Genomic DNA, 19,581 nt, shown 5'->3' on the forward strand with positions numbered 1-19,581 from the left:
CCCCACACCGGAGCAGGGGTATGTGCCTGAAGGAAGCTGTGACCCCATGGGGAGCGCATGCTGGAGCAGGCTCCTGCCAGGACCTGCAGACCCATGGAGAGAGGAGCCCACACCAGAGCAGGTTTGCTGACAGGGCTTGTGACCCCATGGGGACCCACAGTGAAGCAGCCTGTTCCGGAAGGACTGCACCCCATGGTAAGGACCCACTCTGGGGCAGTTCGTGAAGGATGGCAGCCTGTGGGAAAGACTCCTATTGGAGCAGTTCGTGGAGGACTGTCTCCCATGGGAGGGACGTCATGCTGGAGCAGGGGCAGAGCGTGAGGAGGAAGGAGCGGCAGAGACAGCATGTGATGAACTGACCACGAGCCCCACTCCCGTCCTCCTGTGCCGCTCTGAGGAAGGAAGGAGAGAAATCAGGAGTGAAGTTGAGTCTGGAAAGAAGGGAAGGGTTGGGGGAAGGTGTTTAAAAATTTAGTTTTCATTTCTCATTACCTTACTCTGATTTCATTGGTAATAAATTTAACTAATTTCCCCAGGTCAGGTCTGTTTTGCCTGTGACAGTAATTGCTGAGTGATCTCTCCCTGTCCTTATTCTGACCCATGAGTCTTTTGTCATATTTTCTCTCCCCTGTCCAGCTAAGGAGGGCACTGACAGAGTGGCTTTGCTGGGCACGTGGCATCCAGCCAGGCTACAGCACGGCACACTGACTGAGACAAAACAGCCCTCTTTAAAGTGTACCATTGAAATAACATTGCAGGTGAAATCCAGGTGTAGTTCTTATCATAAAGAGAACATAAATTGCTTTAGGGGCATAGAATTATCAAGCATAGGCTTAAATGAGTTCACTCAGACACAGATGTGGGGATTCCTGCATGCATACCTACAGCTGTATGTGAAGACCAGGTTCGGGACCTCCTGAGGAACCTAAATGTACAGAAGTCCATGGGACCTGATGAGATGCATCCCAGAGTCCTGAGGGAACAGGCTGATGTAGTTGCCAGGCCACTCCCCATGATATTTGAAAAGTCATGGCAGTCAGAGGAAGTCCCCAGTTACTGGAAAAAGGGAAACATTGTGCCCCTTTTCAAAAAGGGTAGAAAGGAAGACCCTGGGAACTACCGACCTGTCAGCCTCACCTCTGTGCCTGCGAAGATCATGGAACAGATCCTCCTAGAAGATATGCTAAGGCACATGGAGGCCAGGGAGGTGATTCGAGACAGCCAGCATGGCTTCACCGAGGGCAAGTCCTGCCTCACCAACCTAGTGGCTTTCTATGATGGTGTAACAACAAGGGTGGACAAGGGAAAACCTATGGACATCATCTATCTGGATTTTTGTAAAGCCTTTGACACAGTCCCCCACAACATCCTTCTCTCTAAATTGGAGAGCCATGGATTTGATGGGTGGACCGTTCGGTGGATAAGGAATTGGTTGGATGGTCGCAGCCAAAGGGTAGTGGTCAATGGCTCAATGTCCGGATGGAGACCAGTGACGAGTGGAGTCCCTCAGGGGTCCGTACTGGGACCAGTGCTGTTCAATATATTTATCAATGACATGGACAGCGACATCGAGTGTACCCTCAGCAAGTTTGCAGATGACACCAAGCTGAGTGGTACGGTTGAGACACCAGAAGGATGGGATGCCATCCAGAGGGACCTGGACAAGCTGGAGAGGTGGGCCTGTGTGAACCTCATGAGGTTCAACAAGGCCAAGTGCAAGGTCCTACACCTGGGTCGGGGTAATGCCCGCTATCAATACAGGCTGGGGGAAGAAAGGATCGAGAGCAGCCCTGCTGAGAGGGACTTGGGGATACTGATAGACGAAAGGCTGGACATGAGCCGGCAATGTGCGCTGGCAGCCCAGAGGGCCAACCGTGTCCTGGGCTGCATCAAGAGAAGTGTGGCCAGCAGGTCTAGAGAGGTGATTCTGCCCCTTTACTCTGCTCTGGTGAGACCTCACCTGGAGTACTACGTTCAGCTCTGGAGCCCTCAGCCCAAGAAGGACATGGAACTGTTGGAGCGGGTCCAAAGGAGGGCTACAAAAATGATCCGAGGGCTGGAGCACCTCTCCTATGAGGACAGGCTGAGAGAGTTGTGCTTGTTCAGCCTGGAGAAGAGAAGGCTGTGGGGAGACCTGATTGCAGCCTTTCAGTAGTTCAAGGAAGCCTATAGGAAAGATAGGGACAATCTTTTTTAGTAGAGACAGCAGTGACAGGACGAGGGGTAATGGTTTTAAACTAAAATAGGGTAGGTTTAGGCTAGATATAAGGAAGAAATTCTTTACCATGAGGGTGATGAAACACTGGAACGGGTTGCCCAGAGAGGTAGTGGAGGCCCCATCCCTGGAAACATTCAAGACCAGGCTGGACAGGGCTCTGAGCAATCTGATCTAGTTAGCGGTATCCCTGCTCGCTGCGGGGGGGTTGGACTAGATGACCTTAAGGGTCTCTTCCGACCCAAAACTTTCTATGATTCTATGATTCTATGCAGCAACTTCTTGCAGTAACAAATATCTGTGACTTCATTCACATTGTTGCTCTTATACATGGACTTTCCATATGCTAATAACCATGTGCCAGAGCCAAGACCTCCCTGTTTTCTTTTGCCTTCAAAATTAAATAATTTTTTGTCGTATATTCTTTTGAAGCCTTTACTATTGCAATTAAAATGCATTTCATTTTTTCCTGCTGTAAGTCTTTTAGATAAACAGTACTTTACCTCAGAGCATGAATGTCCATTATTAGGCTTAAAGAAAGAACAATACATAGTATTCAGCTGTCTTCTGCTGTATTACGTAATCTTATCTCTACAATTGTAGTGTTTCAAAATATTATTTCAGAAACAATTTTTTTCTCTTTGTCTGCTCTGACTTCAAACTGTTGACTTCAGTAGTAAGTACGAGTAAATAGTATGTTACTTCAAAATTGTGGCAAAAGTATTTATGTAGGATGTACAGTACTGTGACATAATAAACCGCCAAATAAAAGTTATCAGTATGACTGGAGATAAGTAAAAGAGCGGAAGCTTTCACAGTCCAGTCCAGAAATGTATATTCATTACTGAATCAACACACAACTACCACTAGCTACCATGGTATGACAACTGTTCTGATGAAAAGAACAATTATGAAAATATAACGTGCTCCCATTAATTTCTAGTTGTCTATTACTAAAAAATTTTGAAGTGAATTGTACCTTTACATACTTTAGAAGTTACCAGAATTGTGTCAAATAAGCTGAGAAAATACTTGCAATTCATGAAGTTTTATTGCTGTGGCTAGCTACGAGGAAGAAGCCAGAGCCCAAGAACAAGAAGGTCTGGATATAGATTTGTAGATTTGATAGAATTTGAATTGCCTTCAGTACATTATTTCAACATTTACTTGTAATTCACAAAGTGATAGTCTACAGCAATATTAAAGGTCTTTGTTACAGTTATTCGTGAATTTCGTTAGTTTCAAGATTTCTACAGTGTTTTATCTTTTTAAAACTGCAGAACAGTATTTGTTTATTAATATACACTAAGGGAAGTGTGAAAATGTTTCAATATCTCTTTCCATATTGACCTGGAATTTCTCAATTTTCTTTTTTTAATCCAGAATCCTAGATGAGAAAACCACTCTAATAATTTTTTTTTTTCTCCATAAGAGTAATACTGGTCATTTTTTGAAACAAATTAGAAATCAGTGATCCTGTCAGATCAGCATTCTGCTTTAGCCTCCCTTGAGCAGGGGCAGGGACAGAAGGTATAATATAACATATTTGTCATCAAGTGTTGCTTCTGTCTAAATTCTTGGTAGCACAATGCAGCCAGTATGTTGCAACTTTTTAAGAAGGTGCAAATAAAAAAACTACTTCAAACTATTTAAGCCATGTAGCTAGGGTTATCCTCAAGGAAAGTACACATTACAATAGTAAAGTAGTAAAGCAGCGGCTGTGTTTTCACAGCATATCCTATTGGTCTTATTCCCTGTCATTCAGAACCTAACTGCAGGATCCACATTTTTCAACCAGATGACCTTCTCTGTGCCTGACTCCATTCCATCAACAGATGAGTAATATTATGGATTCCCTTTCAGGAACCGTATCCAGCTATGGATTAGACTAGATTGGAAAGAGAATATTAACATGCACCCAGATCGTCTATGCTGAGGTGAGGGGAGGTTAATCATGTCTAATTCATGCCCTCATCTTTTGAAGTCACTTAGATGAATGCAGCCATCATTATGCCTGTGCATAGATCTGTGGATCTTGCAAACCAGAGGAAAGCTGGATGTGCTCGACGAGCTACCCATGCCACCGCAGAGGGAGGACACCAGAAAAAACTGTGTGGCTTCAGAGGAAGTCTGCCATGCCATTCTCTAAAGAAATATATTTGTGGCCTCAGGAGTGCTGCAGCTTATGCCCCAGCCCTTGCACATGGGTCTGATGAAGGCAAAACTTACCTGTCCTGAGAACTGTACTTAAACCACAACAATGACACTTGCATGGTGTGTAATAACACAAAAAGGAATTTTAAGTTAAAGCATTGTTTATCAGAAAATACTAATTTTCAGTATTGCTGTGCACAAATTATTACCATTACTCACCAAAAAATGTCAGTATTTCCATCCATGTACAATGAACTGCATGTGAACCACATTAATCAAGAGCAACTAATATGTACTTGTGCTGTGGATGTAGCTGATACAAAGGAAGCAGCCATCCAGTGATTCTATTGTGTATCTTAAAAACTGAAGACACATAACCGTGAACATAGGTTCTGGTTTTAAATTGGGTTGGTTATGCAGTGTGTGGTTTTCTGAGTTGGCAAAAGACCAATATGAAGCAGGAATGGGGTATAAGGAGAAAAGAGAATGACGATCTAGGTGAGAAGGGAGGAAGAGTTGATGAATAGTGAGAGGATCTGGAATTCAAAAGTATTTAGGGTACGGTAGGTGAAATCAGAAAGGTTTGGTGACAGCTGGAAAAAAATGCAGAGAGGAAAGGATATATTTCCCCTGTCTTACATTCTCAGAGAAATAAATGACTGGAATGTAAGTCTTCTCTATTTCCCTTGGTTTCTGCTGTGGACAACTTTGTGCCTTTCTGGACTAAATATATTTCACATTTAGTAATTCTCTGTCATCACTTTTTAATAATATTTCATGTCCTAAGGATAATCACCCTCTGAGATTCTCTTCCGCTGTTTCTGTGTCGTTAATTTGACACTAGTAATTAGGACCTGACTCATACAAATACGAATAGCGTAAGTTCAGGCTGTTGCATTTTTTAGTTCCCCCTGGAATGGTCAGCAAGAGGACAAACTGGATTTTAATCTGTTTGCTGTTATAATTAAGGTTCACATAATATTTTCAGGTTTTTTTCCATTTTGCAGTTATTACTGGAACATAGCAAAAAAAGGATGAGAGGTCCTGATCGCTAGCAGTTTAAAGTGCAGTGAAACAATGAAAACTGACATCTTCATACATGATGACAAGGATCACGATGATAGAAATAGCTCTATTGCACAGAAATTCCAAATGGCAGTGAGACTCTGTGTTAGATATCAAGCTATGTATAGTTTCTCCATGGCTGGGTGTATTTTACCTAAACAACAGACCAATGCGGTAAATACATGGATGGATTTGTTTCAACTATGTAGAGAATGTATTTGGGAAGTTTATTTTAATGTAGAACCTGTAGACGCTTGTGTTGTCAGAACTGCACTTTTGAACTGAATCTTAAAAACATCTAAATCAATAATAATTCTCTGAATATTTTAACATACAAAATTATTCAATTTTTTACAGTCCTCCAGAAAAGTTTTACTAAATACAAAATTCTCTGTGTTTGGAGAGGTTTTTCTGTTTGATGTGAACAAGAATCAACTGAAAAAGAGATTTGGAAAATATTTCTAACATAAGTTTACTAATCTGGATTTAACAATGATACAAACTAAAGCACAAAGAATGGAGCGCAGCAATTAAATCCCTGCACTGGCGTCAGCAAGAGTGGGAGAAGTCAGTGACAGGAACAGTATCATCTAAGAGAAGAATAACAATGCTGCTGCCTCAGTGCAAAGTTACGAGGAAGAGAAGGAAAAGACCCTGAACCTGGATTTTCAGTAAACAAAGCAGGTATTTTTTGGGGAAGATAAAACCCTCCAGTGAAAGACCACGCAGAGATGCAGAACAGGTCTTACATCAATTTGGTACAGTAGGTTTATGAGATAACTGGTGGTGGAAGAATACTGTGGGCTTTATTCAGAAACATATGTAGGTGATGCAGGGTATAAGGAGCTGAAAATCAACATGGAAAATGGGGAAAGAAAGTTCTCAAGCTTGGAAGCTGAGGCATATGAGGCGAAAAAAAGAGAGAACTTGGGGAGAATGTCTTGTACTGCATTGAACTCCAGCTTTTGGAGCATTTTCCAGGTCTCACCCTCTGTAGTAGCACTAAATTGCCTACAACACTGACCACACCTCAAATTTGGGTATAATCTGCCATTCTCAGTCAATGGATGGGTGAGGTGGGAACCTTAAGACTATTTATTAAGTAACACTGTATAGCCATCAAATTTAAACAGCATCTTGTCAGAAAGTATTCTAGTTATTTAGTTTAAAAATGGATGGGAGATGGCTGGACAGTCAGTTGAAATTTCTTCTCTGTGGTAGAAATCCACAGAATAGAACTGGAGGGAAACGTGCAGACCTAAGGCATTTCTCACTCAGGGGGTGAACCTTAGCTTTTGCTGCATCCAGATGGAGGCACCTTGATCGTTACAATCAGCATGCTCCATTTGCTGCATTAAAAACAAGATAAATATTTAATCACAGTGCAATTAAGTCTGGATCAGTGCCATTAGTTTATAATGAATATATAGTTAAGTAGAATCCAATACAGTACTAATTGACTTACGAGCCAGGCTGAACAGATAATTTTTTTTTAAAGCTGATAATTTGAGAATGTTAGTGAGTTGAAGGTGTGTGTAAGTGCTAATTATTTTTACTACTTTCATGCATTAACTGGAATAAGATATAGCAAGAAGTTAATATTATCAATATTCCACATAAATTGTGAATTATTTTCTGCAATGCCTATTCATTTCAGGTTAAAATAACCAAACGAATAGCAAGCTGTAGGTGTAATAAATATTTGTTGATACAAAATTCATTTATATCCTAACAGCAAAATAGAAACAACAGTGGCAAATTCCAAAAGGATATCATATGAAATATATTGATCTGTAGGAGCTATTGTGGTCTGTTTTTGGTTTTTATCTCTTTGTTTTACAAATAGTCAAGTATGCGGGGCAAGCAAGAATTTCTTGTTACACTTGGAAAGACTTGAAGGACGGGGTAGTTCAAAATACATCAAGGTCGACTTTCGTGGGTTTTAATTAAACTGAGACAGTCCTTTATTTCTTTGAGCTATGTCCTGATGCACCAATATAATGGGAGTTGGGCCCTAAAATATCTAGATGTTTACATAAATTTTGAACCCAGAATGACTTTTAAAGGGAAAAAAAAAATCTACAAATAAGAAAGAGCAAATACTGCACTACAACGTATGCATTCAGTACTGATGACATTTCATACTGGCAGAACGTGGCAGAACAAGCAGTTTGTCTAGAAGAGACCATTTTCATGATTACAGCCCCTTCTGGCAGAAGGTCAATAGCACATCTGCTGGGAACGCTCTTCAAACGTCCTCAAAACCGTGAACTGCAAAGCAGACAGCTGAGAAGTAGCTGTAGTTTCAAGCAGTGAACAAACATGCTGTTCTTCGGACCCAGCTCCATCAAGTGTCTACTTGGGAAATGGTAGTTTTCTTCTAAATACAGGTGAAATCAAAAAATACTTGAGCAGAAGCTTAGTCTTAACCACAAAGGTGGTACACGTGCTCAACCTGTGTGTACTAGTAGGACCCAACTCCTACACTGCATTGCTGGAAGAGAGATGTCATACTTGTGTACTTGAACCTTATAGATAGGCTGAGACATAAGTATGTATTTTGGCAGGGTTTAAGGATCCCCAGAAACCAGCAGATGCAGGGTTGTTTCTGTCAAGTTGTTAAAATGGTCTCTGAAGTATCATGCCTCCCACACAGACACACAGCTGGGGGCATTCAAAACCAGCCTCTGTGTCAGGTAAGCCTTGTGCAATCATATTAAATTAATGGAAAAAGTAATAAATGTGAGGAAGATCAGAGACCTTCAAAAGCTTTTGTTACATTCCTGTGCTTTTTGTGCAGTAATGCCGTTTTCTGTCAGAAAATGTAGGGACATTTCCTGCTGGATTTGAATGCTCACTTGTGTGTCTCTGTGAAAGATGGTCTCTTTCAAATAGGATTATGTTATATTTTGGATTTACATCTGCCAAACTTTGAAATCTATAAGCTCACATTTGAAGAGGCACACCTTTCAAACATCCGTTTAATTCAGTTTTTAAAAGGATGACGAAGAAATGAAAAGGTCAATCTACTTCTGAAAAAGAGGTGGTCTCTCATTTGTTCATATATAGGTGATATAAACATAATTTTTAACTGTATAGGAAAAACACACATATAAGTAAAAAAAAAAATTCAAATATAAAGATTCAGAGACTAAGCTCATGTCAAATATCTGTAAGATATCTAATGTAGATTTTTAATTATTCCCACTGCAGGATTCTTCTGCTTTCTTCTCAAATTGCAGGAACTGATGAGCAGCAGAGATAGAGCGTTGGATTACCTGGACACTGAGCCTGATTCAGTGTGATAGACCTTAACTTCTTCATCATGGGAAGCTTGTGCCATTCTGCTAGCTCCAGCAGCAAGGAGATTAATTCTTCTCTTCCCATAAAGATGAAAAAAGTCATATGTGCTGCCTTCATTTACATATACTCGTTTCAAATTGCAAGAGCTCTTGCTATGTGAGCTCTGTCACACCTTATTTTGAAGAATTTGCTTTGGCAGAGGAAGCAACTACAATATTATGTATTATCAAAGCATGGGTGAGGGGGAGAGACTTTAAATTGCTAATGTTAAAACTCTGTGAGAGATCTCTGATGAAGATTTCAACTTACCAGAGGGGAAAAAAGCCCCTGTTTGACTGACATTCATGTAGAGCCAAGAGGGACTTAAGAAAACCTAGTGGTATGAAGGCAAGCAGCTAAAGAGTATTTTTCTTTCACAATGAAACATAAAATCATTTGATACCTTTTATTAGTTTGTTGATAACTCCAATATTTGTTTTGATAGGATTTGGACTTACTGTATCATCAGAGTAACATTATCTATTAGTCCTACTTCAGTATTGTTCCACAAGATAATTTAAGCAGGTAGCTTTGTATCTAACATCTTCATTTGATGTATATCAAGGTTAATATCTAATCCAGTATTTTTCATTAAAGTTGCATTAGTTCTACATGAAGAGAAGATGGCTAGATAGACAGCATCAAAAGTGTTAACATTTGTATTGCACTGCCTTTAATTTTACTTTTTTTAGATATGTAATTACCACTTCACTATTGCATTATACAAGATTTTATTTTCATGAAGTTTTAGTTGACTGTATTGTCAAAGAAGAAAACAGATAACATGGTTCTGCCTAGAGCCCCTTTGCAGCTCTACCGAGGATACATTTGTTTGATTTGTCCATCTATAAAATCTCAGAGATGTTAGTAAGAACATCTGAAAAATTTAAAACCTGCTATGCTTTAAGCTAACTTTCAATATTTTTTTTCAAAAACAGCATGGGATTTCAATTGAATAACAGAATGATGTATTTTGGACTGTACTTATTATGTTGGCTAATACCACTGGAACTGCACAAAGAACGGCTCAAAAGAGCAGCAAAGTGAATAGATCTATTACTTTGAGTGCACAATTAATCTTGTTGACATTATTTGTATGAACATGGATAAAAATGCCTGGAAAGCATACCATTGAATTCCACTGCTCATTAATATTGATCAAATGTTGTTGTTCTCTTTGTGTTGGAGGCCACTTAAAGATTACCTGCAAAAGTATTACAATGCTATTGATTTAAGAAAACAAATCCCAGAACTCCATTGTTTTTTGAAAATTAGTTGACAAGTTTCGAGTTTTATTTTTCTGGTAAAGAAAGATGGTTTTGAACTTGCTGCTGTAGATCTGAGTAACCAGGAATATTAATCAGATTGGCAGAAAATTAATTATCCATCATTCAATACGAGGTAATTTAAAAGTCTGTACATCCCTATGGAAGTCTGTTGGGACCCTGAATCATCTGGCAGCAGTGCCTCGATCTTACATGCCGTTTTTGATGCTTAAATGGAAAGATGGCAGGATTAGGGCCCAGAACCTTCAAAACACTGAAACCTGCATAACTTGCATCAGGGATCCTGTGTTAAGGACTCAGTGAAAAAAAAAAATAATCATATGCTTGAAGTTACATGTGGTTTAAATATCCTGAGGATGTGTGAATTCAGCGTATGGTCCTCTGAAGAATTAGGAGAAACAAGGTGTGAAGATACAGGCTTTTTAAAATTTCAATCATTCGTTCTTTTAGAATGCAGATGAGTCTAACCCATGTGCTTTTTAGGAAATGAACGTTAACTAGTGAAAATTAGATGATTGTTGTTTACTAGTTTCAGTGCATTTAATTAGGATGTTTCATTGCTCTCAAAATCATTTTTGAACTACCAGTTTCTATTAACAAAAAAAAAAAAAACTAAACAACAAAGCAAAATTACTTAACATTTAGACTGAAAATGCTGCTGTTATATGTCTGTGACCAAGTAACAACTATAATCAGGCAAAAAAAGTGTTCATGTTGCTTATGTGGGGGTTTTTTCAGTAGGAAGGCATTATAGAAGACTAAGATTAGTTAGAAATGTCGGCATGCACCAGTATATTTATTACTGTGCATCTCAAATGACCTTTTAAGCCTTTGTGCTTTGAACTGATCTGAGAAAATACAAAATCTAAAGAAAATCAATGAAAGTATGCTGAACATGTTCTTAGCAAACCATATAGAGAAAGCAGCAAGCAAAATGAGAAAGTAATTATTAAAAGATTTATTGTTCTTGGAGGATTAGAGATCTGCTTGCATAGAAATAATTAGCATATGAGGCTACCTGAAGCTACTCCCGAAATTGCAGCACTATGATAGAGACTTAAAAAAGACACAGCTCGTATTCTTTGGGAGACCAAAAGTGCAAACTATCAAACATGTTTCTTCCCAAAATACTACAGAAGAGAAATAACATGAACAGAAGCTGTGATACTTGAAAGCCATAAGTCTTCCTAGACTTGTTAAAGGAGTGATATATGTTGTCTGGAATTAAGAATGTAGTGTATCATTACATTTAAAATGCTATGCAGAATGTGCATGAGGAAAGGCAAAAAAGGCAACAGCCAGTCTACTCCTTTTTATCTGCATGATTTTTGCCTTTTTTTAGTACTAATTGCATTTAGAATAAGCCGCTATATATTCACATCTTTTATTTATTGGGTTCAGTGAGATATAGCCCATGTTTAATGATGCACACAAGTCTAACTTCTGCAGGACTGTGTCCTGCAATAGGCTGAGGACGCAAGCTGTAGTAGAAATCTGTACATGGATAGTTTCTCAAATTGCTATAACCACCCAGGCAATTATAACTGAGGAATGTGTTCTGTCATCCTTGACTTTCTTTTAATTTTTGTCTTTTGCAAATTAAAATTTTCGTAGTGCATCCTTCAGTCATGACATTCTGAATGAATGTTGTAGCTGTAAACATCTGTCAAACCTTGGGTTTGTAAGTGAAAACATAAACTAATAGGCAGACCCTCAGAAACATTAAACTTATAGCTCTTTTAAGTATGCTTTAAAATATGCTGTGGAAGGAAGTTCTTTGCGGGTTTGGTTTTGGTTTTGTTTTTTTTTTTTTAAATTCAGTTTTAAGTGGGTATATAATTATGACACTGCATTTCCATAAGTGGAGATTAACACCTTTGTATGTACATGGCAAAGGTTGCAAATAACATACTTTATCTTGAATTCACAAATCTTTTCACACGTAAACTTGCACATGAGGCTTTCTAATCAGTGAGTACCAATTCTTTAAAGTGAGATTGGAAAAAAAATTCATCAAAATGCTGAAGTGTTTTCTTCTGGTAGGAGGTGTATTACAGGTAGTATTAGTAAGAGAACAAGATGTAAAAGGCTTCTAACATATACCTTAAATGAACAAACTTTAGACTTCCATTCAAAAGATGCTATTATTTAAAGTTATATATAGTCGTTGCAAACCTAACAAATTAGATCTCACTGCTAAAATTTTAGGCATCCTGGCATGTGGTCAGTTGAAAAAGAAAAAAAAAATTAGAAGTCCTTTTTGAAATCAGCTTGAAGTGGATCTGCTGAAAAGGCACTCAATGGAAAAGGAATAGTTGGTTTAGTCGGTGTTAACAGCTGGCCCAGATAGTCACATGTTCAGAAAGTCACCCGAAGCCATAGCAAAGATCTCCTCAAACTACTACCTTGACATGTAGTGGTTATTCAGGGATAGTGTACATGTCACTATGTACATGGTAGGCATGCTTGATTAATACATATTTCCTCAGTGGCATAAAAGTTAGAATACTTGTTACCTTTAATAGGAGAGCGAGATTTAGCTTCTCTGTCTTCTGTCTTCTCTTACATTAAAAAATAATGTTGTGATTAATGAGTAGTGACATGCTTCATATATTTTCTTGTTGATAAAAATTTGTGCTGGCAAGCTCTCTGAACTAAGTGAAGGGTATACTTTAGTGGATTAGTGCAATATGAAGGTCTACATAAGAGATTTTATTTCTTTGCATATAAATGACTGAAATTATTATGGTTGTTATTATGTATGCATATATATCTCTTTTTTTTTCCCCTCTCTCAGGACCCTGCCTTCCTAATCCATGTCATAATGGTGGGATATGTGAAATTAGTGAAGCATACCGAGGCGACACATTCATAGGATATGTTTGTAAATGTCCAGAGGGATTTAATGGGATTCACTGCCAGCACAGTAAGTTACACATGGTAACTTTTATTTTATTTATAGATAGGAGTCTTTTAATTGCTTGCAATGTCAAGGATTAATATCAGATCTGTTTTTCTGAAATATATCGGTCTTTGACCTTTGTATAATGAACAAACTTAAATTACTGAATACTATTACCTTCAGAAGATGACCTTACTTCCAATTTACTGGACACAACAGTGCATAATTTGCTATACATATTCTAGAGCATGACAAGGAAAGGTAACCACATTTAGCATGGATTTAATGGAAAAACGTATTTGAAAAGTAGGGATCTCTTCTTATCTTGGAATTGTTTGTGAGCTTGTCTTAATGCTAGATAAAAGTGGAAAGAATAACTGAAAAGACATTTGTGAATCAATATGTCCTCTAGATTTTTCTTTACCAGTGAATTTATAATTTATGAAGAGATACTTTGCATCACAGTACTTAAGTTCAAGGGTGGAAGTTCTGGACTTAAATCAGCTGTACATTTAATCTTCTTAAAAATGCAGTATGTGGACCTCTTTCTAATCATTATAATTTATGTGAAGAGTTTTTCCTGGTTTCAGGTCAGATTGGGAACAGCATGTCAGTATCCTAGTCTTCAAGTGTGTAGTTACAGAAAGACAAGTAGCAATATGGAAAAAAAATCTTGAGATTTCAATAATATCTTATGGGGGGATTGTATGGTAAGATCTACACTTCAGCAACCAAAAATTTTAAAAAGTAAATAGATGCTGCATTTTTTCTGTTCATACTGAAAATTACAGGTCCATGTTTCTTGAATTCAATGCCATCAGAAGTTCTGTGTGATCATAACCGACTAGTAAGAGCTATGCATGTTCATCTGCAAGTGACTGATCAGATCATGTTCTAACCTATAAACATAGCCTGTATTATCTATTTGTCACTCAGATAGAAGCTGGCTGGTTTCTATATGTAAAACTCGTTTAGAGCAAGTGCTTGCCTATAGAGAAACTTGGGTGCCAAATTTGTGGTTTAGTTTATGTAGTAAAGCATAGCACAGTTAAAATCTCATGTTATTGAGCATTTGTAAGTGAACTGCTATTCAGTTAGGTTAAAAACTCAAATAAACAGTCAAGAATCCAGTTCCATTTGCACATGAAAGATAAATCCACTCATTTAAATCAGATTGAATAAGCACTGAATCCAGTCTACCTTAATTAAGTTCTCCATTTAGATATTTGTCTATAATTTGAAGTGTCAGGAACCGATGCAGTCCAGCTCAAATAGCTACTTATGTTCATTTGTCTCTTACATACTCAATGGAAAATGTCTCCAAACACCTTAATATGGATATTCAATTTCATTAATTTTGGCCATGCTCTCTCAGTTACATAGGTAACGTAGGCCTTTCTACTAACTTAATCTAGTTAAATTATGTGTCTACCTCTTCTACTGGAGGCATCGAAACGCTGGCTATTATCCATGCCTTTGGGATCAGTTCCATCTAGGCCTGCTTCTAGGGATGGCCATCCAGTGAAGCTGACTGCCAGCAACAGTCGTATGACTTTCTGCTGTTTTAATGGTCACATCGTTAGAACACTCAGTCACGATGGGGCACTGAGTTCATCGTGTAATCGTGATGGGAAAAGACGGTCATTGCCAGCCTTTAAACCGTATAGACAGGAGTTCAAGAGTCTCAAGACCAGGCGAGCAGGCAAGATTATGTCTAGCTGTAATACAAGAGTTATATCAGCTTAAAAATTGTACCTGGGCTATACTGTGAGTGCAGTACCTTGTGGTTCCCAACCCTGTTCCTTGTACTTGCATGAATTTTACATGAGTCTACAATCTGATAAGTAAAGCAAAAGTCATTGGAGAGTAGGAAGACAGTAAACTGTGCCTTCATCCCCGTGACTGCTCTAAGAGAGGTTACAGACAGACTGCTTCCGTGTGCCGTCTATGCCCAGTCATATGGAGGAGTTCAAGCCAAAACATACTCATGTGTCCTCACCTCCTCAGGCACTCTCCATCATCGCAGCGGCGAGGAAGCCAAAGCGCTGAGAGAGAGAGACCCGTGCCCCCCCCACCCCACCCCGCCCCGAATGGGAAAGCGGGAGGTGCCAAAGGGCGGCAGCTCTGACTCAGCGCGGGCGGGGTCGGGTGTGACAGTGGCCAAACACCCTCACGGATAAGAGCAGCCCCCGGCGAGCGCAAACGACCAGGGGCGCGGGCGAACAGAGCCGGCAACACAGAGACGGCAAACAGAGCCGGCGCAGCAGCCAGGGAGCGGCGCAGCAGTTTGCGCAGGCAGGGCGAGCGGGGAAGGTGAGCGGGCAGGGTGCAGCCCCCTCCTGGCTACTCAAGTAGTGGGCATCGCCTATCCATTCTAACTATGGTTACTACCCGTGGGAAAGCTGTTGCTAGAAAGAGTGTGGGGACCCAGACAGAGGCCCCATACAAGAACGCAGGTGTCCAGGTCTCTGGCTGCAGGGAGTGCCTGAGCCTGGCACTCGTACCGGAGGACAGCAGAGACAGTGGCTGTGTTCGGTGCGAACAGGTGAATGATCTGCTCAGCCTGGTGGCAGAGCTGAAAGAGGAAGTGGAGAGGTTGAGGAGCATCTGGGAGTGTGAGAGGGAGATCGACTGGTGGAGCAGCTCCCTGCCCTCCCTGAGGCCGAGGCAGCAGGAGGCGGCTCCACGAAAAGCAGAGAACCCCCTGCCCTCTTGCCACCAAGAAGAAAGAGGGGACCTAAGAGATAGGGGGGAATGGAAACGGGTCCCTGCTCGGGGTGGCAAGCGAATCTCCCCCATCCTCCCTCACCTGCCTAGTTGCCCTTAAGCAACAGATATGAGGCTCTGGAATGTGAGGGACTGGCCACAGAGGAAGTGGGTGAAGGTGAAGCTCCATCCAGGGGGTTGCCTAGGACGAGTCAGCCCCACATATTATGACTACCTCGGCTAAGGAAAAAAGGAGGGTCATTGTCATAGGTGATTCCCTTCTGAGGGGAACAGAGGGCCCGATCTGCCGACCGGACCCATCCCACAGGGAAGTCTGCTGCCTCCCTGGGGCCCGGGTTAGGGATGTTGCGAAGAAACTCCCTGGTCTGGTGCGGCCTTCTGATTACTACCCCCTCTTGGTAATGCAGGTTGGCGGGGACGAGTTTGCAGAGAGAAGTCCCAAGGCCATCAAAAGGGACTTCAGGGCACTGGGATGACTGGTTGAGGGATCAGGGGCGCAGGTGGTGTTTTCCTCCATCCCTTCAGTGGCAGGGAACAACACCGAAAGGGTCAGGAAAACTCACCTGATTAACAGGTGGCTCAGGGACTGGTGCCATCGGTAAAATTTTGGCTTCTTTGATCACGGGGAGGTGTACACAGCACTGGGCCTGCTGGCAACAGGTAGATCGCAGCTGTCTCAAAGGGGAAAAAGGATTCTTGGCCATGAGCCGGCAGGGCTCATTGAGAGAGTTTTAAACTAGGTTCAAAGGGGGAAGGGGACATCGCTCAGCTCACTAGTGACGAGCCCAGGCTTGGTGTGCCAGGGTCAGGGGTGAGATTGACAGCCCAGCTCAAGTGTGTCTATACCAACACACGTAGCATGGGCAATAAACAGGAGGAGCTGGAAGCCATTATACAGCAGGACGGCTACGACTTGGTTGCCATCACAGACACGTGGTGGGACAACTCGCATCACTGGCATGCTGTCATAGATGGCTACAGACTCTTTAGGAAAGACAGGCCAACAAGGAGAGGTGGTGGAGTTGCTCTATATGTGAGGGAGCAACTGGAATGCATTGAGCTTTGCCTGGGGGTGGATGAAGAAGGAGTTGAGAGCTTAAGGGTTAGAATTAAGGGACAGCCTCGTATGGGTGACATTACGGTGGGTATGTACTACAGGCCACCTGATCAGGAGGATGAAGTTGATGAGGCCTTCTACAGGCAGCTGCAAGCAGCCTCACAATCACAGGCCCTGGTTCTCATGGGGTACTTCAGCCACCCTGACATCAGCTGGGAAGACCATACAGCTAGGCAGGCGCAATCCAGGAGGTTCCTACAGAGCATCGTTGATAACTTTCTGATGCAAGTGGTGGAGGAACCAACAAGGAAAGGCGCTCTGGTGGACCTTGTACTAACAAACAAGGAGGGACTGGTGGAGGATGTGAAAGTTGGAGGTAGACTTGGCTGCAGTGACCATGAAATGGTCGAGTTCAGGATCCTGCGTGGAGGAAGCAGGGCGATAAGTAGGATCAAAACCTTGGACCTCAGGAGAGCTAACTTTTGCCTCTTCAAGGAGCTACACGGAGGAATCCCGTGGGCCACGACTCTTGAAGGCAGGGGGGTCCAAGAGTGCTGGTCGCTGTTTAAACGTCACTACCTCCATGCTCAGGAGCGGTGCATCCCCCTGAGAAAGAAATCTAGCAAAGGAGGCAAGAGACCTGCATGGTTGAACAGGGTGCTTCTAGCAGAGCTCAGGTGGAAGAGAAAGGTCCATGGAATGTGGAAAGAGGGGCAGGCCACTTGGGAAGAGTACAGGAATGTGGTCAGAGCGTGCAGGGATGCAACGAGGAAGGCCAAAGCCCACCTGGAACTGAAGCTGGCAAGGGATGTCAAAAACAACAAGAAGGGCTTCTTCAACTACATCAGCAGCAAAAGGAAGGCTAGGGACAATGTGGGGCTGCTGCTGAATGAGGTGGGTGTCCTGGTGACGGAGGATGTAGAGGAGGCAGAGCTACTGAATGCCTTCTTTGCTTCAGTCTTCAGTGCCAAGGCAGGCCCTCAGGAATCATAGGCCCCGGAGGTAAGAGAAAAAGCCTAGAGAGAGGATGACTTTCCCTTGGTCGAGGAGGACTGTGTGAGGAATCGCTTAAGCAATCTGGACGCCCACAAATCCATGGCTCCCGATGGAAAGCACCCACAAGTGCTGAGGGAGCTGGTGGGTGTCATTGCTGAGCCACTCTCCATCATCTTTGAGAGGTCCTGGAGGACAAGACAGTTGCCCGAGGACTAGAGAAAGACCAATGTCACTCCAGTCTTCATGGAGGACAAGAAGGAGGACCCAGGGAACTACAGGCCGGTCAGCCTCACCTCCATCCCGGGAAAGGTGATGGAGCAGCTTATCCTAGAGCTCATCCTCCAGCAAGTGGAGGGAAAGAACGTTATCAGGAGTAGTCAGCATGGATTCACCAAGGGGAAATCATGCCTGAACAATCTGATAGCTTTCTATGATGGCATTACTGGCTTGGTAGATGAGGGGAGAGCCGTGGATGTTGTCTACCTAGACTTCAGCAAAGCTTTTGACAGTGTCTCCCATAACATCCTCCTAGGGAAGCTGAGGAAGTGTGGGCTGGATGAGTGGTCAGTGAGGTGGATTGAGAACTGGCTGAATGGCAGAACTCAGAGGGTTGTCATCAGCGGTGCAGAGTCTGGTTGGAGGCCGGTAACTAGTGGTGTCCCTCAGGGGTCAGTACTGGGCCCAGTCTTGTTTAACTTCTTCATCAATGACCTGGATGAAGAGTTAGAGTGCACCCTCAGCAAGTTTGCTGATGACACCAAACTGGGTGGAGTGGTGGATACACCAGAAGGCTGTGCTGCCATTCAGCATGACCTGGACAGAGGGGAATCTGATGAGGTTCAACAAGGGCAAGTGCAGGTTCCTGCACCTGGGGAGGAACAACCCCATGCACCAGTACAGGCTTGGGGCTGCCTGCTGGAGAGCAGCTCTGTGGAGAGGGACCTGGGTGTCCTGGTGGATGACAGGTTAACCATGAGCCAGCAGCATGCCCTGGCGGCCAAGGAAGCCAGTGGGTTCCTGTGGTGCCTTAGGAGGAGTGTGGCCAGTAGGTCGAGGGAGGTTCTCCTTCCCCTCTACACTGCCCTAGTGAGGCCGCATATGGAGTACCGTGTCCAGTTCTGGGCTCCCCACTTCAGGAAAGATGAGGAGCTATTGGAGAGAGTCCAAGGGAGGGCTACGAGGACGATGAGGGGACTGGAGCGTCTCTCCTACAAGGAGAGGCTGAGGGAGCTGGGCTTGTTCAGTCTGAAGGATAGAAGGCTGCGAGGGGACATAATAACTGCTTATAAATATCATAAGGGTGGGTGTCAGGAGGATGGGGCCAGGCTCTTTTCAATGGTGCCCAGCAAGAGGACAAGGGCCAATGGGCACAAACTGAATTACGGGAAGTTCCGTCTGAACATGAGGAAGAACTTTTTCCCTCTGAGGGTGATGGAGCCCTGGAACAGGCTGCCCAGGGAGGTTGTGGAGTCTCCTTCTCTGGAGATATTCAAGACTCACCTGGACGCAGTCCTGTGCAGCATGCTCTGGGTGACCCTGCTTTGACAGGAGGGTTGGACTAGATGACCCATAGCGGTCCCTTCCAACCCCAAACATTCTGTGATTCTGTGGTTCTATGAGACCAGTCATGTAGTCAACATGTGACACGTAGCGCTTCTCTTTCCTTTAAATGTTAAAGAGGTGACGTTTAACAATGAAGTGAATAACACCATGAATTTTCCTCAAGCAAAATGCATGCTGGACTGTCTGGAAAATATCATCTCATGTTACCCAATTCATGACAAAAACGTAGAGTGATACATTATCGGGTGATTCATCGTAGTTGTTTGCTGGGTCC

General features: G+C 42.4%; 1 protein-coding gene across 2 annotated transcripts in view; it reads left to right on the forward strand.

The window, feature by feature from the left end:
• EDIL3 (EGF like repeats and discoidin domains 3) overlaps positions 1–19,581 on the forward strand; it is a 290,980-nt gene that overhangs the window by 122,680 nt on the left and 148,719 nt on the right. For both annotated transcript variants that reach the window (XM_075410892.1, XM_075410893.1), the window contains one exon: positions 12,860–12,988. In XM_075410892.1, the coding sequence (XP_075267007.1) occupies positions 12,860–12,988 (129 nt within the window). The remainder of the gene's footprint in view (positions 1–12,859; positions 12,989–19,581) is intronic.

Source organism: Opisthocomus hoazin, chromosome Z (genome assembly GCF_030867145.1).
Source record: "Opisthocomus hoazin isolate bOpiHoa1 chromosome Z, bOpiHoa1.hap1, whole genome shotgun sequence".
Taxonomy (NCBI): Eukaryota; Metazoa; Chordata; class Aves; order Opisthocomiformes; family Opisthocomidae; genus Opisthocomus; species Opisthocomus hoazin.